Source organism: Pinus tabuliformis, chromosome Q, assembly GCF_031772625.1.
Source record: "Pinus tabuliformis cultivar Carrire ecotype Pingquan chromosome Q, CPIR1, whole genome shotgun sequence".
NCBI lineage: Eukaryota > Viridiplantae > Streptophyta > Pinopsida > Pinales > Pinaceae > Pinus > Pinus tabuliformis.
In genome coordinates this window covers 1,200,231,191-1,200,258,164 of record NC_142296.1, presented here as the reverse complement: position 1 = coordinate 1,200,258,164, position 26,974 = coordinate 1,200,231,191, and the positions used below count along the sequence as shown (strand labels likewise).

The window sequence follows — 26,974 nt, the reverse complement described above, 5'->3', positions numbered from 1 at the left end:
CAGAACCTATAACGTTGCTCCCATTAAATGAATTTGACCTCAAGGAAATCAACCTCCGAAAGAAATCAGCCCAAATTCTCAGTGAACAAAATCGCCTTGCGCCCTCCTTGTGTGCCACTATTGCACACTACGAAAACTTGGCCCCCAACAACTCAGCCTTGCAATCTCCTCCACTCAACCTCCTAGATTTGCCCTCAATCCAGTCATACTTCCCCTTATCTGCACTTCACTCCACTAAGCCACTCGCACTTGGAGAAAATGGCTCTCTTCGTGATGACTCACTCATTTGAGTTCTATGTTTTCTCACCTCTTCCCTAGGCTTCCTTTATAATCGTCGTTAAGTCCAAATCCCCAACCCTAATCTCCCTTCCAAATGATCTTAGAGATCAATGGTTGACATTATTTCTAACTTATATAATTAAATTATTTTTCCATAGAAAATGACTTAATAGTCCATAATAATTAATTGACTTTAATTATTGTAGTTTTCCTAAGTTAGACTAAGGAAAGAAGATATAAATCACTTACACCACCAAAAAAGCACCTAGAAGAGGCAATAAATGTCTTCCACATGCTAAGACACCAAGCCTATGTAGAAGACCTTCTAAAGCTACCACTAGCTTCAATAGGGACATCTTCTCTCTTGGGAGAATCTTCTACTTGTGGCACAACTACTTGGATAGTTTTTGTATTTTTGACCTTTTCCTCATATAGTTAGTTGGAGGTAAGTCCTTTACCTGATCTCCTAGGCCAAATCTAAAGAGAAAAGATACCATAGGAAGATGTTGAACCTGCTCTCTATATAAGAGACTCCCCCTCACACTGTTTCTCATTGTTGATAAGCATTTGAGAATACACTTTGTTGAATATCTTCCTTTTGCGGAAATTTGGCATCAGTGCAAGTAAGTTCTTTCCCTTAGTTCTTAAAATTGTTCATCAAGATTGGATGTGAATGTCAAGTCTCCGACATAAGCTAGCAAATTGATCCATTTGAAGGGTAAACTCACTCTACCACATGAAAGGAATATTGCATGCACGATAACTTATCGTTGATTTTGCTAGCTGAAAGTAATCCTTCTCAGACCCCTTCTTTGTAACGTCATGATTCCTATTTTCAACTAGAATAGATAAGCGACTATTGAATCTTTGGCCCTAGTCTCTTTGCTTTAATCCCTTGAGAAAATAGACCATTTCGAAGAAATTCTTCATCTTGACCGCATAAGCCCTAGGATTTGGCACTTGTCTTCTAATACACAAAAACCCAAACCTTTCTCTTTTTGTACTTAGAAATCTAAAGGAAAATATTAAATTATGTCTAGTTTATATTTCCTTTTCAAGTCTAGCATTTAAAAACATATCCATTTCCCATACTTGTTTAAATTAGCGTTTGATTTTAAAGTTATTATGTTGAAAACATAGTCATAAAGTTACCCCTATATTTCAAGTGTATTCTTCATTTCGTGAGCTATTTATAGTATCTATGTAAATATAAAAATTACTCTAAAATGACAGAAAATTCATATTTGCATAAGTCTAAGTCCTGTGCTATTTCATTCATATAGAATCTTAACATAGACTTGAAAAAATTTCACAAGATAGTGTTGAAATATGTAACTAGGTTCGGTCTTCATAATGACATATGTAATCATGACATTATGTATTTGATGTAGTGAGAAAAATAAATTTATTATTGTTATTCTTGAGGCATGGGTTTCATGCTCAAGGGAAATTTATTTTTAGGTCAAGCACCCATTAAGTGCTTCTAGGGCTTGTCATTGAGTCTACAAGTCAAATGAGTCATTGTCATGTATGAAAGACACTTTTGGGCATGTTACATATTGAAAATAAAATGTTATTTGAGTCAAAATAGAGTCAAAAAACCCTCCAAGACCTTGCCATCAAGTCGTCCTACACAAGTGGACAAGTTTGATCTTCTCAAGATAGGAGCTAGAAAAGGACGAAAAAGGAGAAGAAAAGCAAGATCGAAATTTTGGGCCTCTCTCTTTCTCTTGTGTTAGGGTTTCTACTGTTGCGGGCCTCTCTCTCTCTCTTGTGTTAGGGTTTCTACTATTGTTGGTCAAGTCAAAGTCGAAGTGTTGTTGGGCAAGTCGAAGTGTTGTTGGGCAAGTCGAAGTGTTTCTGGGAAGTCGAAGTGTTGTTGGGCAAGTCGAAGTGCTAGGAAGAAACTGTTGGGTCAAAGTTCCAGAAGAATTTGCTAGGCAGATCGAAGTTGCAAAAGATTTGTTGGGCAGGTCGAAGTTGCAAAAGAATTTGTTGGGTAGGTCAAAGTTGGAAAAAAATATGTTAGGCAAGTCAAAGTTGCAGAAGAATCTGCTAGGAGGTCAAAATTGTAGAAGTTGCTGGAAGGAAAGCTCGTTAAGGAAGAAAGGTTTAACTTGGTCTTGGAGAGTCTTGGTCAAAGGTCATAGATGTTGGAATTTGTCAACTGAAGATTTTATAAGAAGTGAAGAATTCTTGTGGGTTTTCCTTTCAGTTGGAGAGGTTTTGGCCCCGACAGATCGCCTATATCTTGTGCCCTTTGTCTCATTGTTCTTTATGGTTTGGTAGTTGTTTGATGAAGAGAATACTAATAATAATCAAGTGAAAGAACATAATCAATTTAAGTAAAAATACATCACAAGCAGTTATCAAAGAAGAGAAATCACTTAATCTAGTTGCCCCTAGATTTCTCAACATGGTATCAAAGCTAAGGTGACAAGACAAGGAAAGGCAACTTAAAGAAGGACACTCAAGGGCCGAAGCACTAGAAGATCATCAAGAGCATCAATCATCAAGAAGGACCATTCATCTCAAGGATCATCACATCTCAAAGGAAGAAGACCTCAAAACCCTAGCTCATCCAAAGAAGGGTTATATACTTGAAGCAATCTTGAAAAACTCACATCATCATCGCAAAGAAAAGATCTACAGAACCTTACCTCCACTTAAACTCATTGAAGCATCTTGAAGTCTATACATCCAAGGGAAGCAAGAAGAAGTGTAGTCATCATCATCAAAGAATCAAGGTGATCTCCCTCTCTTTGAAGGATCACTTTTGAAGGAAGACATCTTCATCAAGAAGACATCTTATATTATCAACATCATCATCTAAATCAATAAGGCATCAAGCTAAAGATATTGTCAGCAAGGAACATCTTCACTGGACAAGTACCTATACATTTATCACTGAATCTGCTATCAAAATGACTTCATTTTGCAAGGAAAGCAACAAATTGGTTGGGCCATCAAACTTTCTTGCATGGAAGAAGAGGGCAAATTTGATACTCATAGAAAATGAAGTCGTTGAACATGTTAAGGGTACAATCACTAAATTTCCAAAGGAAGAAGCTCAACCTCTTGCAAAGTATATGAAAGGGGATGTAAGGGCTCAAAGGATTCTCATAGAATCCATCAAGGATCATCGCATACCTTATGTATCAAAGTTAGAGACATCAAAAGAAATATATGACAAGTTAATTAAATTGTTCTCCATAAGTACTATAGGAGAAGTGATATCTTTAAGGAATGAGTTGTACAAATGAAGATCTCAAAGGAAGATGGAATAGCCTCATAGTTTATGAGGGTATTAGAAATAAGAGACCAACTACAAGAGTTGGGAGAAATAATGTCCGACAAAGAAATGACCACCATAGTGCTCAATGCACTTCTAGAAGAATGGGGCAACTTCACATCTAGCATCTTTGGAAAGATGGAAGCCACCCCATTCAGTGAACTTTGGTTATTGTGTAAAATTGATGAAACCAAGTTGAAGGTAAAAAGCAATGTAGGATCAAACGAGCAAGTCCAAGCATTTGTTGCCATGATTGCAAAAAAGGGAAGTTTGGTCCTCAAAAAAAGAACAAGAAGAATATGACAAAGTCCAATGCTTGGATTTTTGAAGAAGAAGAAGAATATGACAAAAATCCAATGTCATGAATATGGGCACTACAAGAGAGATTGTCCTAAACTCAAGGACAACAACAAAAGAGGAAGGGATGAAGCCCATATCACCGAAGAAGTGGAAGAACCTGATAAGAAAAAATGAAAGGAGGAGGAAGTGCAACAGGTCAAGTTGATTGAAGTACTTTCAATCAAGGAAAGGAAGTGGGCGAAGGAAGTCTAGATGACCAAAAGGAGAAAAGAGGTATGTATGTATTTGATAAATTAAGTCATGTCATCATATAGTTGTTGATAGCATGGGTAAATGCTCCACCTTGTGAGCATGATCAAGGATCTCTTCCTTTGAAAAATGCATGAAAGCAAGGTTCACATATTGACAAGATGAAATCAACATAATATGTCTTCATACGGAATATGAGGTGGTTGACAATCATGAAGAAGGAACTTTGTCAAGAAGTTCTGGGGAAGCAATATGTGAAGGAAGGAAGAAGAGATCGAAAAGTTGCAATTATGGTCTCATAAGGGAAGGAAATCAACATTCGATGACTAAAAGAATTAGACATGACATCTCCATAGAAGGTATGAAGACCTTGATAAGGTCTGTAAAAGAAAGAAGACCCTTGACACATGAAGTCTTGGAGATGTGTTTATGAATGTGCAGGATGTTGCAGGCAAGCAAGATGTCATGATGAGAGGCCATCACAAAAGGTAACTTTGATTTGATGTTCATTTTTTATTGTTGAACAACATTTGGATGGGTTGATACAAGGCTACTGAAAAAAGAGTTGTAGATGTCACCTACAACTAGCACTCATGTGGTTGGATGAAAGATCCTGGAGGAAACATGACTTGAAAAAGGTAGTTGTATGAGGAAAAAGTCAGATGGGGACTAGAGGATCACTTTCCGACAGAGAGAAGGATGACATGACCGATGTGGCTCGTGAAGGAAAGTGATGAATGGTCGATGTCCAACAAAAGATGAAGGCTCCATAATGCTGAAGACGAACTTCATGAGATCGAAAGAAGGAACCCCGCAAGCAGTTGATGGTCCCATGATCTCCACCTATAGCAGAAAGTTGTTGGAAGCAAGTCCCTGGTTAAGAGGGACCTTGGACAAGTCTTTGAAGAGGGATCTTGGGTACATTCCTTTTATAGGAATAGGTACATTCCTTTATAGGAATGGGTATATCCTCCTTAATAGAGAGGGAGAGGTAGACACATCATTATTGTCTTCACTTTGGGAAGAAAGAATGGAGGATTGGGTAAGCATCTGGCATCTAATACTCTTTGAGGATGAGGTAGGGCATCCAAGATAAGAGTAGTCGAAGAGGATCGATATTCTTTGAGGACTGGGAATCCAAGATAAGAATAGTCTTGGAAGGACATACTCTGTGAACACCCAGGTGGGGTATGTACCTTGAGAGACAATGATGATGGTGTCTATAAGTCATTGGTCTCGCCAGCATTGTGCTCTGATCTTATGGAGAGATAGAGTTGTTAATCAAGGTCTGGTTATGTGACAATGTTGGATGACATGATGCCAAACAATTGGGTTAGCAATCTAACTCTTCTTATGAGAATTCTTCAGATTGAGAACGTACAAGTACCTTGTATGGATTATGAATACCTCCCTAGTTGAGAGGAGTGTTGAAATATTTAACTAAGTCCAGTCCTCATAATGACATATGTAATCATGATTTTATGTATTTGATGTAACGTAAAAAATAAATTTATTATTGTTAATATTGAGGCATGGGTTTCATGCTCAAGGGAAATTTATTTTTAGACCAAGCACCCATTAAGTGCTTCTAGGGCTTGTCATTAAGTCTACAAGTCAAATGAGTCATTGTCATGTATGAAAGAACCTTTTGAGCATATTACACATTGAAAAGACAAATTTATTCGAGTCAAAAGACCCTCCAAGACCTTGTCATCAAGTTGGCCTACACAAGTGGACAAGTCGGCCTAAAGGAAGCAATTCATACCCCTCAAAAGCCTATTAATAAGAAGGAACTCAACCTCATTAGCACACTAACTCAAGCAAGTTGCTAGGAAAGTTAAAGTGCTAGGAAGACACTGTTGGGTCGAAGTTCCAAAAGAATTTGTTGGGCAAGTCGAAGTTGCAGAAGCATCTGCTGGGCAAGTCGAAATTGCAAAAGTTGCTCGAAGGAAAGCTCGTTAAGGAAGAAAGGTTTAACTTGGTCATGGAGGGTCTTCGTTAAGGGTCATAGGTCTTGGAATTCGTCAACTGAAGATTCTATAAGAAGAAAATAATTCTTGTGGGTTTTACTCTCAGTTTTGGCCCTAGCTGATCGCCTATATCTTGTGTCCTTTGTCTCATTGTTCTTTATGGTTTGGTAGTCGTTTGATGAAGAGAATACTAATAATAAAGTGAAAGAAAAAGATAATCAAGTTAAGTAAAAATACATCACAAGCAATTATCAAAGAAGAGAAATCACCTAATCTAGTTTCCCCCTAAATTTCTCAACATCATTGGCCTCACACAACTCATTTGGAATTTTTTTGAGCTTGGAGAGTGCTTAGCTTTTACTATATTAGTGGAACAACAGAGAGTTTGCGCTGAGTAGTAGCCACCATCGCTCCAAAATCCAAGGATACTACATGGGCTCATTGTGATATGATTGATGGCAAAATATTTTGCGAATATTGCCAAAAATCTATTGAAGGAAGGGGTATTTACAGGTTGATACAACACTTTGTTGGGATAAGAGGCCATGTAAAGCCATGTAGAGCACCAAATGAAGCAATAGGGCATATTAGGGAAGAACAACTTCATAAGTTTGAGACTCAACCAGCTGAGAAGTTTCTGACTCAACCAGTTGAAAAGTTGGGGACACGGCCAACTAAGTTTGATGATGATAAGTGATCATATTGATCACTGATATGTAGACTTGTAGTAGGCCAGTGGCCCCATGGCTTGTAGCATTATTTTTGGTCTCTAGAGGCCATTTAGAGCCTCATTGATTATGTATTTTGTCGCTCATAGGTATTGCACTCAGTGCCATTTTGATATATTCACCTTTACATGGTATATTGATGAGAAAATTTTGCACATTTTGTCTTTATTAGTTTGTAATCATGGTTTTAAATCTTAAAAATAGTTTTTTTCCCATTAAAATTTAATTATTTCATGTATTTTTTTTAAAGAACAGTTCATTGAGATCTGACCAGTCCTAGTTTGACCGGTTCCGGTTTGAAACCTGGTTTGATAGGTGGACCACTCCAGTCACCGGTTCCAGTTTTAACTTTTGAATACTATGGTGAAACCAAAGTTAAAACATTTTAATATCTTTGATTCAATTTTCTTATGATGACAAAGCTTGTAGAAATCTCTTATTTGTTGGGTATGTTAATGAAAGGAAAGCATAGACATTGGTGGATCCTTGCATAAATGAGGTTGTTTTGGAGCAGTGAATATTCTGATCTGCAGATTGATGATGACTGGTTTGAGGCTGACAAATCAGCAGACATGAAAGATAGCAAAGTGCAGAGGCTTGAGCAGTGACCATGTGATGCTGTGCAGGGAGCACAAGAGGTAGAAGAGCTCCCACAACCCACTGATGAAGGAGTTGGAAGGCTTTAAGGTGTAAAAAAAGCAGAGTTCGCACAATCCAGTTACACAGGAGTAAGTGGAAGGCTTGAAGATGCAGCAAAAGATGAGCTCTCATGGTCTAGTGATGTAGGGTACAGTGGAAGGCTAGAAGATGTGAAGGTGGAATGTCAGATTCACTGGATGTATCCAAATTAGTCCCAACTATGGCAAAACAATATGATTGAGGGATGGATTTGAAGAGGCCGCACAAACGGACAAAGGTGATGTGGTTCAACTACAGGAGGTGCAGGTTGTAGGTGTGGATGGCAGTTGTTCCAGATTATACTAGGCTTGAAAGACCTCGTTTGAGACTTTCATAACACTTTGGTATGGAGGTGTAGAAGATGACAGCTTCTTAAAGTAGAAATCAGCTTCTACATCCATGGTATATTGCCTGAAAAATTCAGCAACATTGACTCTCAACCAGCCAAAGAGCTAGCTATTAATCAGGTGGTTGGTAGGGTGTTTTGCATTGCATGATGCATCAGCAATGCCAATTATATGTCATGTAGTCAACATTTTTGTTCATTTGGTGATAAATTAAAAATAATCTTTAATAATAGTCATACAATAAAGTTATAATGTACTTTAGGTTAGTATTAAGTGACTTATGTCACATGTCATAAATAGAGTTGTGTTAGATCAGGTTAGAGATAAACTAATAAAACAATTGTATAGGATTTTCTTACAGGACATTGCCTCCCTTGTGTATTGACATCAATACCATATTTATGATTAATAATGCACATCCTTCTCTTTTTTAATATATTATGGTTTGCATTCTTTATCCACATTCTTCTGTGATTTTTCTCACAAAAAGTCTCTTGTATCTCCATCTGACTGTAGCTCCACTATAAGTTATAACCTCTCAAAACATGCATCATCAATACACAAAAAAAAAACAAGTTTTGGAAGAAGACGGATCCTACATAAGAAGAAAAGGAAGAATCCCAAGAAAATGGCATTCTAAGAAAAAATTGTAGACAACCTATCATGCAATAATGTTAAACTTGCCTCGCCGTATAAAAGCCTGCTGAAAACCAAGCATGGAGCATTTCTGTGACATCTGTATCTGAACTTCCTTCCCCAGATTTATCAATTTCCATTTCACCTGAACCACAAATGATCACAAAGACAAGAATTAACATGCATCCACATGATCGTTTCAAGCTATTGCTGCTCATGAAATTTACAAGGTAGCACATGATGATGGTAAGGAAATTGAGGCAAACTAAATTCAAGCCTGTCTACAACAGCAATAACTTTGTACAAAATCTCCTACTGAGACTGGATTTTGCAAATAATTGAACAATGAATTGGTAGTAGTCTTTTCACTTCAGATGGAATTATATGTAAATTATTCAAAAGGAAAAATAAATCAAATCAACAACATAACCATTAAGAGCATTTCACAGTATGTCAGAAATGCTGCTTAGAACACCACCAAAAACTAGCAAACATAGTTTTGATTTCTGATAATGGATGATTGACAGAGTTGAAAGAGAAGCATCAATGTGTACTCAAAACCTACTTATTTCATCTTTTAAAAACAGATGTTTGGTTAATGTAGAGCATACTTCATGGGGGCTAGGTTAGTTTTAATATTCATCTCCAGATTATAGGCCCTAGACAACCGATGTCGAGGGAAAAGAGTTGGTTATGGACTTTTACACAACAAATGTAAGATCTCAAGTTTAGGAACTAGCAAAGATGTAAGCTTTCATATTGGGAAATAAAATGAGATTACAATTAACAAGAGTTTGATCAATTACATTCTAGAGTCGGTATGCTTATAGATTTAAATTCAAACATATATGATATATTTGAAAAATAAAATTGCTGAAGGACAGCTACATCTATCATTGTAGACATACATAGTAAAATGTTTGTAAATTAAATTTTATACTGTACAAGTTTTAATCAAATGCCAATACTCGACTTTAACAATCAATTAAAATAAACAAGTAATAATACTATTGTATTGAATAATTTTCTACTAGTTAAAGCAGGTATATGGAGATTCAGTCAGGCAAAAAATTGACAAATGTGGTATAAAGACGGGAACTGTTTCTTCTAGAAGCCTAGGCATTCATGTTCTATTGCCAAAATTTTAGATTAAATAATAAAACCAGAATTTTTGTACTGACATATGGGTTTCATGTATTTAAATCTATATTCTCATGGGTTGTAGGTTAATTTGAAAGTAAAATATGCATATGATCGTTTCATACTTATAGCATAATTTGTTGGCATATTTTCCGGTAAATTTTAGCATCAAAAGTTTGGAGCATATATATCACATTTATTTTCCATTCCTTCTATGCCCCATATACGGTGGCAATGGTATAGATGTTTTGACATGCACAAAAAATATCTAGGGAAAAAAATAAATCATGAAAAAATGAGAATTAGAGAATAAAGGAACAAAATAGGGACACAAGTTAGTCCACAATAACATCAGAAATGGACCTTGTACATTCTCTGGATTAGATATAATAATCGGATTTTATTTCAGAAATCTGGTTCAGTGTCATATTTTTTAAGAGTTATTAAGCGAAACATATCCGCCAACACTGCATATATATTGAGGTCTCTAATCAATTTCCACTATCAAGAAGTATCACAAAAGAGAGTTGAAAAACATTCAAGACGTGGTATTCACTATTTCATATTTCTTACATCAAAAGAAACTTTATAGTAGCAAATAGCTTAACATGAACACAGCTTTTCAATTTCATCTAGGATCAAAAGTTAACAAAAATGGGCTTTAGAATTAAGTGTTCACGGATCACTTGCATCTCATTGACAAAAGGAACAAAGAGTAGGTCAAAGGTAAGAATATGTGAAAAAAAATGACAGAATGGCCATGAGAATATGTGGTAAAAGAATGAGGTTTAACACTTACCTTGGCATTCATTATCAGCCCTGGACATCTCTTCCTTCACCACTGACATTGCCTTCTTCACAGCTTCCAAGATATTTTCTGCATTACGGTCTGCTGCAGGTAATGGCTTGGAATGTTCAACTGTATTATTTAATTCAGTGGGAAGTGGAGTGTTTCTGTACCAACATTGACAGTGTGGTTCATTATTTGAAGTTCCAGCACCAGAAGAAGCACAGGGAGCATGATGGCTGCAAGCTCCTGTGCATAATGGTGGTTGAGTTGGCCAGTATTGAGCACATTGATGGCAGTAAGGTACTATAGGGCAACATTGTGGATAGTAAGAAGCACCTTGAATCCCCTGAAAAGATGCATATCCATTCCATTGTGCACTTGAGGCAGCTTGATCATTTGTAGCCTGACAATTCCATCCATTAAATTGATACAGTTGCTGCAGCACTTCTTGTCTCTGCTTCTCCAGATCATAATAATTGCTAATTAGACGAGCATGCTCATCTCCATAATTCATCTGCATTGAAGACCATGTATCATATGCCCCATAAGATTCTGAACCATGCGGTTGTCCAGCTGTACAATTATGCTGTGACTCTGCAGCTTGCCCAGGTGCACAATCATGCTGTGACTCTCCAGCTTGCCCAGGTGCGCAATCATGATCTGACTCTGCTGCTTGCCCAGTTGCTCCAGAATCTGGCAGAGATGAGTGTGAGACTCTAACAGTAGCCTCTAGTGTCTCCTCATTCCTCTCCTCTGAGCTTGTATCACTTCACATTGAAATCAAAAGATCAGCTCTCTCTCCCTTTTTCTCTCAACCCAAACCATGCAAAATAAATGCACATAATAAATATGATTCCACTTAGGAGTAAAAGAAATTTAATAGATTCTAAGCTTGGAGACATGCAAGAGAAGACCTTAAGGAGGCCTTTGGAAGGAGAGTATAAGCCTATTATCCAAAAAGAGAAAAAGAACCAAAAGTTGGTTGCATACTCTGCCAACTTAAAAATAAGGAGCCACCATACAGTGAAGCAAGTGTTGGGATTTTACACAACCAGATACTCTCAAAAACATGTTTCCAGTTAGTCCCATGAATGATATCAAACTGTGGAGGAAATTGAATGAGCCAAATTGGCATTGAGATTTGACAGATGTCCCCACAGCACACCGTGTGAACCTTCTCTTTAGTATCATTTCATTTCTTTAAATTAATCCATCTTGGTCTTACTTGAGCAATGTCTTCCAATACCTCACATTAGAATAGTTCCATTACTCGAAGCTTTTCCAGAATCTGTAGGGCTAGGGGCATTGCAGTAAGATTAGTCTCTTCAGTCACCACCCATTGTTACAGGCTACAGCCGTAAATGTCTAAAAATGTTCTCTCCCTGCCAAAAATTAAGGTCTGCAACAATTCTTCAAGAAGGAATATATCATCTCTATAGGAAACTCTATATGACAACCCGGCAAAGAAAGGCAGTAATGGACAAGGATGACATAAAGAAAGCACCTAAGCATGTTCTAATCTTAATTTTGTTTTACTTTTTCTTGCATGTGCCTACTAAGAATTTATAAACTGGGAGGTTTTTCCCAGACACCACTCTTGTCCCACAAGCTGTTACTGATTCATCATAATTAATAAAATACTTTACTGCATTCTAATGAATTAGGCACATTTGACAATAGCACAAACTAGCATACGCCATAAACTAGGACATATACAACATTCTATATGTTTCTGATAGGAAGGAAACTTAATTCCCCACCCTAGTCAGACTGTTTATTAGCAGCTCCAATGAGCTTCCAGCATAAGTTACTGGAAATGCCCTAAGGGGACAAGTTACCTCTAAAATCTGCACTTCAAAAGATACATCCAATCATCAAGTACAAACCCTTCAGCAACTTGAGGACATCACTCATTGTCAGCCTCGGTCATCATCCTCTTCACTTTAGGCCAGCTCCACTCCAACTCAAGGGAACAATCCCTGGTAAGACTACAAATCTGTCCTTGTAAAACTGATGGGAAAACAAATTTATAGAATGAAAAAGTTTTTTGGATTTTATATATAAAAGGAGAAGCCAAGCAAAATCCAGTGCCTTGTCCTTGCGCTATAAAGTCTAGGTGACTAATGGAACTTGAGATGTGGACGACGAAGACATGATAAAACCACCAAACAATGAGGATTAACAGCCATATATATATATATATATGCAAAAACCCACCATGATAGGCAAAAAAGTCTCTCTACAAAAAGATATGGCAGCAATAGATAAATGGAAACCTTACATACACATGAGATCCATAAGAGAGGAGAAGATGGAAGCTCCAATTCATCAAGCCCTTTCTCCCTTCCCTGAAGAAATCATGGGACTTGGCCTTAAAGAGGATTTCCCTCCCTTGAACCTCTACCTTGCTAACGAGAGTTCTTCTCCTTTTGTAGCTTTTAATCTCCAACCACCTCTTAATAAAAAAGATTCAGAAAAAACTAATAGTGCAAAGAAAACCCTAGAAGCCTCTAGGGAAAAGATATGAATCAAATATGCAGAGATTGCCTCAAAGAATATGGAAAGTCATCTCAATGTTGAAATATGCCTCAAAATCATTAAAGATGACATAGATAGCCTGAAATGACATCCTCAATGGTAAAATATATATCAAAAGTTGCAAACAGCTTCTAAATATGTGAAAAGCTACATAAAGGTGAGATATGTATCAAAATATGCAGTAACTCTCCCACATAAGCAAACACTCCTCCAAATATGTAAGTATCATCCAAACATGAAAATATATGGCCCAGTGGATCTCCACCAAGCCACCACTAGTACTCCAAGTCCTTGATCTAGCCATGAATGATGAACCAAATAATATTCAAGCAATACAAAACAAAGAAATGTTCTGAAGGTGATGCATGCAACCTACAAAAGCCATTGATTTTCCAAGGCTACACATCTCCTAGCACTGCATGGCAAAGAAAATAATGCCTCCAAAAAAGCAAAATGAAACACACATTTTTAGGCAATAATAGGACCCCTAGAACACCAAACCAAAATGGATTTCGATATAGGCCTTTGAATCATTGGCACAACATTTCAAATTTTTGAAATGCCATTTCAATTCCCTCACAAAACATTTGTGAAGCATATCAACTTGAGCACGTCATTCGTGACAAACAGAAGTTGAACATTACAATATGTTCATTTTATATACTTCAAGTCCATATTGCAATCTTCCATTACAGCATTCTTGGTGAAGTCATGAACCCAAAAATAAGAATTACTACAAAATTGATTTTTGGCCTTGTAAAACTTAAATATAACAAACTCCCTACCTTCATGGGATCACCTTTCGCAAATAGCTTTGAACCTATTTCAATTGATGTTGATGATGGCTTCAAATCTATAATTATGAATCTCTTAAGCAACTCTCTTACATAATCTACATGCGGGATAAAATTGCTCTCTCTTCTTCCATACCTCCAATCTTTCTAAATCCCCCATCTCAAGCTTTCTCTAAATTAAATACACTTGTACCATTCTTTTGTAATCATGAGATCATCTACATAAGCAAGGATAACAATACCCTTACCTCTTATCTCCCTTTGAAAGCCACTAGCTATCAAATACTCATCAATCTCCAAGTACCAAGCTATGTTGAATTTTCTACTAGGATGCACAGTAGAAACTTATTTTCTGATCTGATAATTACTACCTAATGATTTCCAATCAATTTATCTTATGCCACACTAATCATTGAGCAATTATACACACAAAATCTCAACAGTAATGCAATGAAAAACAGTAGGATCATAAAGAGACAGCCAAGCACAATAGAGACAACAAATTTTCCTTGGTAAACCCAAACTTGGTAGAAAACCCAGAAACTTTTGTTCTAGGAGAAATTGTTATTCAGCAATATTTACAATTCAATAATATTCTAGAAATCTGTGCCAAAATCCAAGTATATTCACCAGTTAAGCCTGGTCAAAATTACAGCTTAGTGAACTCTGGTCAAGCCTTCAAAATAGTTAATTCTGGTCAACTTTTTGGCTTGGTCAACCTGATGCCTGTGGTTGAAGTCAGACCTGTAGTTGACCCCTGCAGTCAACAGTTGACTTCCTGTGGTCAAACAATTTCCCTGTGATCAAACTCGACCTTCTCCTGCGGTCAAACTCGGCCTTCTCCAGCGGTCAAACTTGGACAGATTCTTGGTACACAGCCAGATAATTGGTCAAATAGAACGGGTCAAAATCAGTCAAATGGCAGCTTCTATAACTAGGTCAAACTTCAGATCTTTCTCTTGACTTTGCATGTGTGGATGAGAATAGAAGAAAAAATGTGTGTTCTGAATTGATCAAAATGAGGAAGTCAACTTGTGTATTTATAATTGACAAATGGGTGACTTTGACCAAGGGTTACACCCTTTCATGGTAGGGTCGACTTGACCATTTGGGGCCTACACGAACCCCAAAAACACAAATTTTAATTTTTCATTTTCATAATTTTCCTTGGCCGACTTGGGAGGCCTTTTGGCATGCAGGAATACCTTCCGACGTTACACAAAAATCAACAAGCTATAGGCACATAGTTCAGGACAAAGTGCTTTCAAGTTTCAACACAATCCAAATGCTCTGTGTGCTTTACCAAAAACTCTTTCAGTTGAGTCATCTACTCTAATTCAAGGCCTCCAAAGTCCATTCAAAAACAAATTTTTCACATCCATTTGCTCAACATTCCAACCAAATTGCATTGCCAAAGCTAACACTAATCTAACTGTAATAATAATTATCTTTGTATTTCTTTGTATTTGGGGCAAAAGTCTCATCAAAATGAACCCTTCATCTTTTGCATATTCCTTCTCCACCAACCTCATTGTATGCTTATCTATGGACACATATGCCTTGTATTTCATTCTAAAGACCAATCTATTACCAATGGGCTTCTTTCTTTCACACAACTAGACCAACTTCTATGTCTTAATCATTTACATTGCTTCAAACACTACATTCATTGCATCTGTTAGACAACTAATCCATTAGGGTTGGTGTGGAGGAATATGAACTATCACAAGGAGTCCAAGGGACCTTGGAATATGAATCCAAGGGCCACCTAAAATTGTATTTATATGTACATTTGTTTAAGGAAATGTAACACACGCCTCATCTATTTAGTTGTCTATTTTTATGTGTGCTAACAGTGGTATCAGAGTCAAGCACTCTCCATGGCATGTCAAGTCTGCACCCCATCCAACTGCTCAGTCGCATGCTACCTAGGCACTTATTCTCCCATCCATTTCTCTACTCTATTTGCACCATTCTTGTCAAGTAGAAATGGTTGCATCAGATCTGTTATTGTGAACAGCAACTTATCCTCTAGCATTGTTGCACCAACGTGACAATCAAGGTTTTGTGGTCTTCTTCACCCAGTGAATGAATCTATAGCACAAAACACTATTGACTATTAATTGTTTCTATTACCGCATGTCTTGGAATTCACTGAGAGAAGATTATTTCCCTACGCTTGGGTAAAGACGGCATGCACTTAGCGTAGCACCTGCGCCACAATGCTCTCATCCAAATCGATGACCTTCAGGTGTGATGAAGTGTAGGATCCCTAAGGGAAATTTAACAGTAAATATGCAGAGCGAAGTAGACAAAAACACCATGAAACCAAAACAAGCAATCAGACCATGAATTTGCACCCAAAACTGCACTGTGTACTCATTTTATTAATGGAAAGAGGTGTATAACAAGGTGCTAGAATAAGTGCACCCGGGCTTGCTCTAGGCAAGCTAGCAAAGCCCCAAAATGATCAGTGAATCACCATCCTCCAATCTGCTGGTAATTCAGCCCAAGTGTTGTGCTATAGGATCCCAGAAATGTGTTGCTGCCTGAAATGATCTGCTGCTAGAGCCCTCTCCACTTCTCAGAAAATTACGGAAAATTAAACCTGACCTCTACTCAAGAAGCCCAGAATAACACACGAAGGGATTGACCAAAGCTTGACCCTGGAAATTCGACCCTCTTTGGTTTGACTAGCTCTTTTGTTGGGCAAATCGACCCACCTGAAGATTTTGTTGCTAAATGCTCCAAAAATGTCGGCAAACCCTGTTAGAAGGCTCCCTAGGCCTTCCCTCCAAGTTTCCTCCACAAACTCCCCTCACTCCTCTACTTCCTGGAGTGCCTCTAGCCAAGACTGCATAATCCCTGCATTGTTGTAACTTTCCCCGATGTTGTAACTCAACTCACTGATGCTGGTATGATTTGGGACTAAGCAGAACTCCCTCCTTAGGATGGCACTCGAAGTCCACCAAAGCAAGGGCTAGGATTTCCACTCGGAAACACCCGGTGTGCTGAACAACACATGCAGACTTGGCTCACTGCTCAAGTGTGATATGTCAAAAGACAAATTCTGAAAATGATAGATGATGAGCAAAATGAGAGCCCCTCCTTCATTTTGTTGATTTGTCTCCAAGATTGCCCATGTGGGCCCACCTCGAATTCCTCTCCCTAATTTTGCTCCAATGAGAGTGTACTCTCATGTGGACCGAAATTCTGGTGGCCCCCACGTTCCACCAAAGCCACAATATTTCCATCAAACTCTAATGTTGGGCTTGCCAAAAATCGAATTTGGGTCCCCTAAGCCCACTCCTCCTAAGTGGAACCACGTAATACGCCAAAATTGAGCAAAAATTGATATTTACTTAGTGAAACACTAAGTAGGAATATCACAGTCCTTCCTGCCAAAACGTTGCTTGTCCTCAAGCAACTACAATGAAGGGTGTAGTATCTGCTCCCCCTCCCATGTGGCATCCTCATCTAGTAGATTCCTCCATCGAATCAAAAACTCCTAGATGACCCTGTTAGCCTCTCTCTGGTATCCAAAATGGCCTCCAATTCCACCACCAATGCCCCTCATTGTCCATAGGGGATAGCTTTGTAGCGGCTGTAACCTGTTATCCCAGTGCCTTCTTCAAGCAAGACACATGAAAAATGTTGTGTCCCCAGCTCCCCAGGGGTAGCTCTAGCTCATAGGCTACCTCCCCCACCCTTTGAGTGACACAATAAGACCCATAGAAGCAAGGTTTGAGCTTCTCGACCCCTTTCTGCTTGAGTGTAGACTGTCAGTACGGCTGGAGCCTCAAAAATACCAAGTCCCCTACTTCCAACTGCCTCTCAACTCTACCCGTATCTACATAAAGCTTCTGCTGATTTTGGGCCAATTGCATGTTGTCTTTCAGAGCCCTCAAGATATCTTAGCTCTCTTGTATCCAGTCCTTGGCCCTTAGGGCCCTGCTGTCTCCAAACATAATGTCAGCGAAAGATAACGCATCATAACCATAAAGAGCTCGGAATGGTGACATACCTATAAACATGTGGTGCGTAGTGTTGTAGCAATATTCACCCAAGTGCAACCGTCGTATCCACACTCTTTGTTGCCCTGTCACATAGTTAGGGAAGTAGCCCTCCAGCCACTTGTTAACTAATTTTGTCTGCCCGTGAGGGTGGTAACTGGTACTCGAGGTGAGCTTAATACCCACCAACCGGAATAACTCCTGCGAAAATCCACCCATGAACCTGTTGTCCTAGTCACTGACAATGGTCTTTGGGAGACCATGTAGCCGAAACACCTCCCTGAAAAACAATTCGACCACCTGTGAGGTCGAGTACCGAGCTGGAATGGCGAAGAAGTGAGCATACTTCGTCAAGCGGTCCACCACTACATAGATGCAGTCTTTGCCTTGTACTATGGGCAACCCGATAATGAAATCCATCGATATGCTCTCCCATTTCCCCTCCAGAATGGGAAGCGGTTGCAATAGGCCCGCAGGGTGTGTCTGCTCTCCCTTGTTCCGCTGGCATGTGTCACACTCCCGGATATGCCTCAGAACATCATCCTTGAGGCCCTTCCATGCAAAGCACTCCCTAATGGCCCGGTATGTCTTTGTGAACCCTTGGTGCCCTGCTAATGGTGAATCGTGAGCAGCCTGTAGGATCTTCTCCCTCGATGGGCAGTTGGGTACCAAGTAGATCCATCCGGTCTCGATAGTAGATCACCTCGTTCATCACCCGATACCGATCATCTGTCACCATTTAATCAAGGACCTCACACACAAACCTGTCCTTGGAGTACTCCACTAATAACTGCGCCCTCCAATCCAGGGCGATGCTCATCAAGGAAAGAGTGGTTGGCCTACTGGACAACGCATCAACCACTACATTGTGCTTCCCTTTGACATACTCAATGTCAAAGTCATATGCTTGGCGCTTGCTCACCCACTTCTGCTGCCTCTCCTACAACTGTTTCTGCTCCAAGAAGAACCTGAGGTTGTTGTGATCAGTCTTGACTTTAAACTTGTTCCCCACCAGATACTGCCTAAACTTGGCCAAATCATGCATAATGGCCAGCATCTCCTTATCATAGATGGAGTACAGTAGCTCATGGGGCAGTAACTTCTGGCTCTCAAATGTTATGGAGTGCCCCCCTGCATCAGCATGGCCCACACACCCACTCCTGATGCATCACACTCCAACACGAAAGGCTGAGTGAAATCAGGAAGTGCCAACACTGGACAGCTACTCATGACCTCCTTAAGCCGATCAAATGCTTTCTGTGTTGTAGTGGTCCACTCAAAGGCCCCCTTCTTCGTCAAGTCTGTGACAAGTGTGGCTAATTGGGAGAAGCCCTTCACAAACTTCCGATAATAAGTGCAAATGCCCACAAAACCCCTCAGCTCGGTCACATTTCGGGGCTCTGGCCAATCCCAGATAGCCCTGATCTTCTCCTCATGTACTCTCACACCATCCTCCCCAATGATGTGCCCTAGGTAGAGCATCTCGATCAGCCCTAACTCGCATTTGGATAGTTTGGCATAGAACTGTTGCTCCTCCAAAATGCGCAGGACTGTCTCAAGGTGTTGTAAATGCTCCCCCCAAGTCTGGCTGTAAATCATTGTCTCATCAAAGAACACCAGTACGATCTTCCTCAACTGCCCACGAAACATGTGGTTCATGCATAACTGGAATGTAGTTGGTGCGTTGGTCAGCCCGAAGGGCATAACTAGGAACTCGAAGTGCCCACAATGGCACCGAAATGCTATCTTCGGGACATCTTGGTCCCTCACCCGGATCTAACGGTACCTCGACCACAGATCAATCTTCAAGAAGAACTTAACTCCCCTCAATTCATCCATCACCTCATCTATATGGGTAATGGTTTAGCGGTTCTTCAATGTCTTCTTGTTGAGGGCCCTGTAATCGATACATATCCATAAGGACCCGTCCTTCTTCTTCATCAGCACAATTGATGAGGCAAAAGGGCTAGGGTTAGGCCTGATGTGCCCAAGTGCTAATAACTCATGGATGGCCCTCTCGATCTCATCTTGATATGCCTTGGAATGTCGATGAGTGGTGATGACGGCCTGCACTCCTAGCTCCAACTCGATAGTATGCTCAAACCCCCGGTCAGGTGGTTGACCCGGTGGTATGTCCCCAAATACAACTGGATACCTGTCAAGAATAGCCTGTATCTCTGGATGTGGTGGCTTGGGCTTTCCCCCAGCCTCTGAGATCCTCAACTCCACAGCCCACTCAATGTCTCCATGTCTCAAGTTAGCCTCCATCCTATGGACCGAAACAGTCTGTGGTGGGTATCAGTGCATCCCCCGAAGCAACACGATCTTGCCATCTGGCCCTACAGACTCCATCTCCGACTTCCCCCCGTTTGTTGTGACTCTACCAAGCATATAGAGCCACTAGACTCCCAACATCACATTAGTGTCTGATACATCTACCACAAAGAAATGATCTGTCATGGAGTAGTTCCCCATGGTCACTGTCAAGGTTGGCACATAACGAGTGCACTGCATGGTTCTGTCCCCAGGCACAAGAACTAAGAATCCCTCAAACTCGTCAGTTGTGATGCCCCTCCTCTCAACCAATTGAGCATCAATGAAATTGTGGATAGCCCCAATGTCTACCAGAACTGATACACGCTGCCCTTGAATAGTACCTTTAATCCTCATAGTCAAAAATTTGGGTAACCCATGCATTGATGCAAGGACCCCTCCATTAGGTGCAAAGGAGACTCCCTTTGTTGCTGTTGGTGGTGGTGGTGGTGGTCCTCCCCCCTGAGGTGTTGCGTTGTCCTTTCCACCCATCTCAAAATAGGTCTCATCCTCTACATCGTTGTCAAAGAAGACCTCGGTATAGTGGGCCTTGCTCGGTGCATGCCTATGGCCTAGTGCCCACGGCTCCTGACAAGTGAAGCACAGTTTCCTCCTCCTGAGGTCTCTCTGGGTCTCCTCATCCAGCTGTCCACGCCCCTGATTGGCCCTTAATGGTGGAGCCTTGGTGTCCTTCCCCCTCTGCTGGAAACCTTGTCGAGGGGGTAATGGTGCCCGTACTCTAGGTAGGGCGTCCTGTAAATCTCGGGCTCTCCCTACTGCATCCTGTAATGTAGTGTGTCTGTTGGACCTCACTAACCCACACAATGGCTCTTCTAGCCCATCTACAAACATGAAGATCCTCCTAGACTCTGACAAGTCAAGCACCATCACAAACAATCGCAGAAACTCTGAGATATAGGCTTCTGCACTCCCAGTCTGCTTGAGCCTTGTCAGCTCCCCAAAATACTCCTCCGGATCCTTCCTCTCAAACTGCTCCAACACCCATCGGTGAAATCATCATAGGCAGTTACTCCTTCATGTCCCAACGTGGTCAATCCGTGGAACCACTAGTCGTGGGCTTCCCCCTCCAGATGCAACGTGGCAATCTTGATTGCCTCTCCTTCCTTCATTTGGTTCAACTAGAAATAAACATCCAGCTTTTTGACCCATGCCCTAGCTTAGCTCTTGGAGGACCCATCGAAAGTTGGGAGAAATAGCCTCCCCACAGTGCGTTGCAAATTTGTCCCCTGCATGTAACCTCCTCCACTTTGTCCCTTGGGCTTATTGTTGCCCTTCAACTAACATAAATCTTTGAAAGTACTGGCCCTCCCAAAATCAGGGCCATAAGACTAATACTCCAAGATATAGTCCCCATAAGGTGCCTCCTCCTGCACCGGTTACCCACCTGCTCCAGATTGTAGGAATGTAGGAATGGTGGATCTAGGGGTTGTGTTCTGAATCAATGGCATGTTGGGATGGAGAGATGCATGGTGCTATGAGGTGCGAGATCCTTCTCCATAGTGGAAATCCCCTTGGACTCCCTTGCCCTTGTTGCCATTGCCATTTCGTTGGCCCATTCCTTCAATGTTTCAAGATAAATGTTGCATTTCCTTCAATATGAATTGGGCAAACTCCTTTTCCTCATCCCTTTTGTATCCTTCATTGTCCCCCGTGTTCGTTTCTTATACCTTCGGTTTTGTAGTCACAAGATCAAGGGTGATCTCTAACTGTCGTTCCTTGCTTCTATACCTCTGCCTTCGGAATGTCACATTCTACCTATCCTCTGGTGTCATAGATTGCGCTACTCCCACGGGTTATGCCAAGTCTATGAGCTCTGATACCGTTGTAATATCCCTAAGGGAAAATTAACAGCAAATATGTAGAGTGAAATAAACAAAAACACCATGAAACCAAAACAAGCACTCAAACCATGAATTTGCACCCAAAACTGCATTGTGTACTCATTTTATTAATGGAAAGAGGTGTACCACAAGTTGTTGGTATGAGTGCACCTGGGCTTGCTTTAGACAAGCTAGCAAAGCCCCAAAATGATCAGTGAATCACCCTCCTCCAATACATTGGTAATTCGGCCCAAGTGCTACGTTGTAGAAGCCCATAAATGTGTTGTTACCTGAAATGATCTGCTGCTAGAGCCCTCTCCACTGCTCAGAAAATTTTGGGAAATTAATCTCGGCCTCTACTCAAGAAACCCAAAATAACCCACAAAGGGTTTGGCCAAAGCTTGACCCCGAAAATTCAACCCTCTTTGGCTTGACTGGCTCTTCTGCTGGGCAAATCGACCCACCTGAAGATTATGCTGCTAAATGCTCCAAAAATGTTTGCAAACCCTGTTAGAAGGCTCCCCAGGCCTTCCCTCCAAGTTTCCTCCACAAACTCCCCTCACTCCTCAACTTCCCGGAGTGCCTCTAGCCAAGATTGTGCAATCCCTGCGCTGTTGTAACTCGATTCACTGCTACTAGTACGATTTGGGACTACGTAGAACTCCCTCCTTGGGATGGCACTCGAAGTCCACCGAAGCAAGGGCTGGGATTTCCGCTCGGAAACACCGTGTGTGCTGAACAACGCGTGCAAACTTGACTCACTGTACAAGCATGCTATGTCAAAAGACAAATTCTGAAAATGATAAATGATGAGCAAAATGAGAACCCTCACATTAAAGTTGAGGTCAAATATAGCTCATGTCCCTAAATATGAGTTGTCCCAAGACTTCGCTAGCAAAGAACTATGTTGTTTCTTGTTACTCTCCCCATTGTTTTAGTTGGTAAACAATGAGGGGATGTCGATTTCGATGCCTATAGCTCCAGTTGTGCTCATTGATGTGATCATGGCGTGGTTTGAGTGAGACGATGTTCATCCATGAGTGTCTCTAAGGCCAAAGAAATCTAGCGTTGATGATTTCAATGACGTGCCCAACTCCTTTGCTTTGATGATGCCACAAGTCTTAGAATGGGCCTTCCAATTGGATTGAATTGCATAGCATTTAGAACACTTGTCACACTTTAATTTCTTCTCATCGTGCTTTTAATAGAAGTGTTTATTGATGCTTGTAAGGTCACCCTAGGCTATCTCAGAGAACTCCTGGATGGAGGCCGAGATCATGGCATCCAGTTTTGGCGCCTCTTGAAGGCCAGAGCCACCCTCAACTAGTAGTTATGGGCAAACATTTGCATCAGTTTCTTCACTCGAATTTGAGTGCCATTGCTTCTAGTTTGTCACAACTGCAAACAAAGGCAAAGCTTCAGATTGTTGAGCATTATTCTTCTCTTGTGTCCCCCACCATCCCTTCATTGGGATGCAAGAAGTGTTGGTAAATTTAATAGTGCTAGTTGTTCATTCCTCCCTTGCAAAACTAGTCTTTTGGTTTGTTAATTGGCTCTCGAGTACGCCCACGAAAAATGTTTTAAACAAGTATTGAGTTTTCATTTATGCATCTTAAGTTCATTTATAGGTTGACTAAGAGCATACAAAGAACATGGTTAACAGTAAATGTGGAATGTGGGCAAGCAACATTTTTGGCAATTATAAAACAGCAATATTCATGTTGATTACGGTGGTTAGTGTAGAGCTATTCTCGCAAATAGTTAAGGAGATATACACCCAGTAGACAATCATAACTTTAAGGGGGCTAGTGATACAAGCAAGGATAAGAAGGTGACTAAGAGGGTGATAAATCTCTATTTTAGTTCAACTAATTTAGCTTTTTAAAAGTGTGTTTGGTAGAGTAGCATCATATTTAGACAAAGTTGGAATTTGAAGAGTGAGCAATGCAAACCAAAAATCTATATGACTTATCACCCGTGACCTTTCAAAACTAAGTTTGCTAGGTAGAGGCTCATATACAAGTATCATATCAAGAAATAAAGGGACACATTTTATGCAAATTGTGGGATGTTTTCTTGTTGTTATACTCCATGCAGTCTACCTTCTTTGTTGAGTTGTTATACATCAACCTTGGAGATGGGGGTTTTAATATTTCCCTGGCTCATAGTCCAACAATAGTCATTACAACATACATCTTCTTCAAGTTCTGGAAATTTTTTATCACAATGTGCCAAAACTAGTGAGAAGGTTATCAATCTTAATATTCAAAGAAGTCAACACCCTTCATTCATTAAGCTTGAGAAAGTGCTTTGAATTGTTGTAGCATTAGAGCTATTGAACACTCTATTACTTTCTGCTATTGACAATACAATCATAAACATAAAAATAACTCTCATTGATGTTCAAACCTATTTACAAGGTTCACATAACAAAATCAAGTTTCTACAACTTGATTCTCAACTCTAACGAGATTAACTACAATAGAACATCATTTTGAACTAGTACTTGTTCAAAAAAATTGTTTGTTTGAGATTGATCCCCATTAGCAACTAGCACTTGATCATATCAGTGACACCAAATTAAGAGTAGAATCAAATGAAAATGGAGTTTGTTAAGAACAAGTTCAGCTTGCACTTCCCAAGCCCATCATTAAACCTTGGGAAGAAGTCATCAACACCAAACACAAAATTGGTCTTGGATATGAAAAGGAAGAGATCTTTCACATTCTAGACTACTCCAAACCAATCTAGTTTTAGAGTGTTGAGTTTCTTCAGGACAACTCATCTTCACCTACTCCACATTCACTTCAGATTCTCAAACACCAACATTGTGATCAAGTCAGCCACATGTAAGATCAATGCTTTAACCTTCACCCTTGTGAGCATTGTGGAAAAAATACCATTTAGACAGATGTTCCAGACACAAGACTCTAGCGCAAAGGTTCACCTTGGATGGATCACTTCTTGGTAATGGTCTTCAATAGCCAAGAAGATATATCAATCACACAACAAGTTCATTCTTGAGTATTGGCATGTCTTGCAGTAGAGACATTTTCATCTTCTCACCTTGTATCTTACAGGGGGAAATTGATAGTCAGCTACTAGTTTCGAAGTACTGATCAGGTGACCTTCTTTGCCTACACAAATTTGAAGGAGCTGGCACATTCTCCCTCACATCATGCACAAGTCTATCAGCTTCCCTGATCCTTTTTCTGCCTTCTTAAGATGGTTCTACTTGAGTGGAGGTGTCCACTCTCTACTCCACTTGTGGCTACTCCACAACTTCTTGAGGCTCCTCCTTTAGAGCTAAAAGCTCATCTTCTGTTGGGATCTGAAGCTCCCTCTCAGGAGAGCACCGCATCGCTTTCTCCTCATATTATTCTCCTCGCCTTGGCTACATCTTTCTTCCACTGAGCAAGTATCTGGACATCAGATTTCGATGGTTTTGCAACATCTCCCTTGATGTATTTTAGCAATCCATTGTCATCCAATATCGCCTCCATGTGATCCTTCCATGTAATGAAATTAGAGTTTCCTTCCAAGGCATACTCTAGCCTCGGCCCATTGAAGGTCATCTTCTCATCTCTGAAGAGATCCTGCTACACTGAACTCCAAATTCGAACCTCTTGAGAAACAACATCGAAATTCCTACTCTAATGTGAAACCTACTCTGATGCCATGTAGAATTTATAGTGTAGATTTGCAATTGCTCATGAAGTTTTAATCAAAATCACAAGGCACAAACCACTGCTCTACAGAATTCAATTCACAATTTAGAACATCAATCACAAACATGCATTGAGAAATAACACACATGCACACAGTGTTTTTTCGAGGAAAAAAATCTGTTAAAAACCCCAATGGTTGTTTGCATTAATCTGATGAATAGAGATGTATTACAATTGCTTTGCTCAACTGAGCACAACCTGCAAGTGAATAACCTATTTCTTTGCTCACTGAGTAGCTCTAACCCAAACTTAGTCAATTTCTACTTTTGCTTGAGCCCCTATTTCCTTGTGCAAATCCTTCAAAAATTAGGCCCCTATTATTTAGGAATTTCTCCAAAACGGATTACGCAATTGCCAAGGTTGATCATCGGAATGCATGCAACACCTGTACACTCAAGATTAGTCTACAACTGATGTTACACCAGCTTGGAATTGTTGGAGAAAATGTAACTATGTTTGGTCTTCATAAATGTAATTTTGATATTTGTAATTATTCAAGAAAAGAGAAATTATTTTTGTATTATTTGTCAATGAGTTTCTTGCTCATTGAAAATAGGTTAAGCACATTTTGAAGTGCTTCTAGAGAGTCAAAGTCAAAATGTAATTATGAAAAGACCCTTTGAGGGCATGTTACATCATGTAAGTCATCATACAAGGTCAAGGAAATAATTCCAAGTGTGGTCAAATCCTCTCCTGCCACCAACGAAGTCTACAAGCAGCAAAAACGATGAATAAATGTGAAATATAATGCAACAGTCAAGTCGGCCTAATGGACAGTCATGTCGGCTTGAGAAAGGAGGGACAGACCTCTATTTATAGAGGTTGTCCACTCCTCATTTGGACATATAACACAAGCTCTGAAATCCGCAAAGAGAAGGGTGACTAGAATGTTGGAGGACAGTCGAGTAAAGGTGGATAAGAAGTTTGTTAGGGCAGCGAAGAGACAAGGAAGGATAGCGAAGGTACAAGGCTATTCTCTAGGGCATCAACAGCCACATGTACGAGGGAAAAAGTGGTATCTCTGCAATCAAGTGTAGCAGGAACCATCTCTTTGTTTTGGGCTAATATACAAGGGTTGTTAGGCCTCCTCATCTAGCAAAGAAGGAAGAAAAGGAAAGCGAAGAAAGGAGGGATATTCTAGGGTTTCTATCAGCACATGTGAATACTTCAGCAAGGTAATTTTTGTGGATTCAACAGCAGTCAAGGGCAGCAGCATAAACGGTCTCATTCAGTTGTGCATTAAGGTCCACAAGGTATCCAAAGAAAGGTGAAAAAGGATCTCTTTATAGCAAAGAAGAGAAGACCTAATATTCTAGGGTTTCCTAACCTAGAGGACAA

At 40.1% G+C, this 26,974-nt stretch overlaps 1 protein-coding gene across 1 annotated transcript in view; it reads right to left on the bottom strand.

The window, feature by feature from the left end:
* Positions 1 to 26,974, bottom strand: part of LOC149224091 (uncharacterized) — a 107,337-nt gene that overhangs the window by 63,232 nt on the left and 17,131 nt on the right. Inside the window, exons 3-4 of the mRNA XM_089385998.1 lie at positions 10,419 to 11,176; positions 8,528 to 8,624 (exon numbers count right to left, since the gene is read on the bottom strand). Of these exons, the coding sequence (XP_089242124.1) occupies positions 8,528 to 8,624; positions 10,419 to 11,176 (855 nt within the window). The remainder of the gene's footprint in view (positions 1 to 8,527; positions 8,625 to 10,418; positions 11,177 to 26,974) is intronic.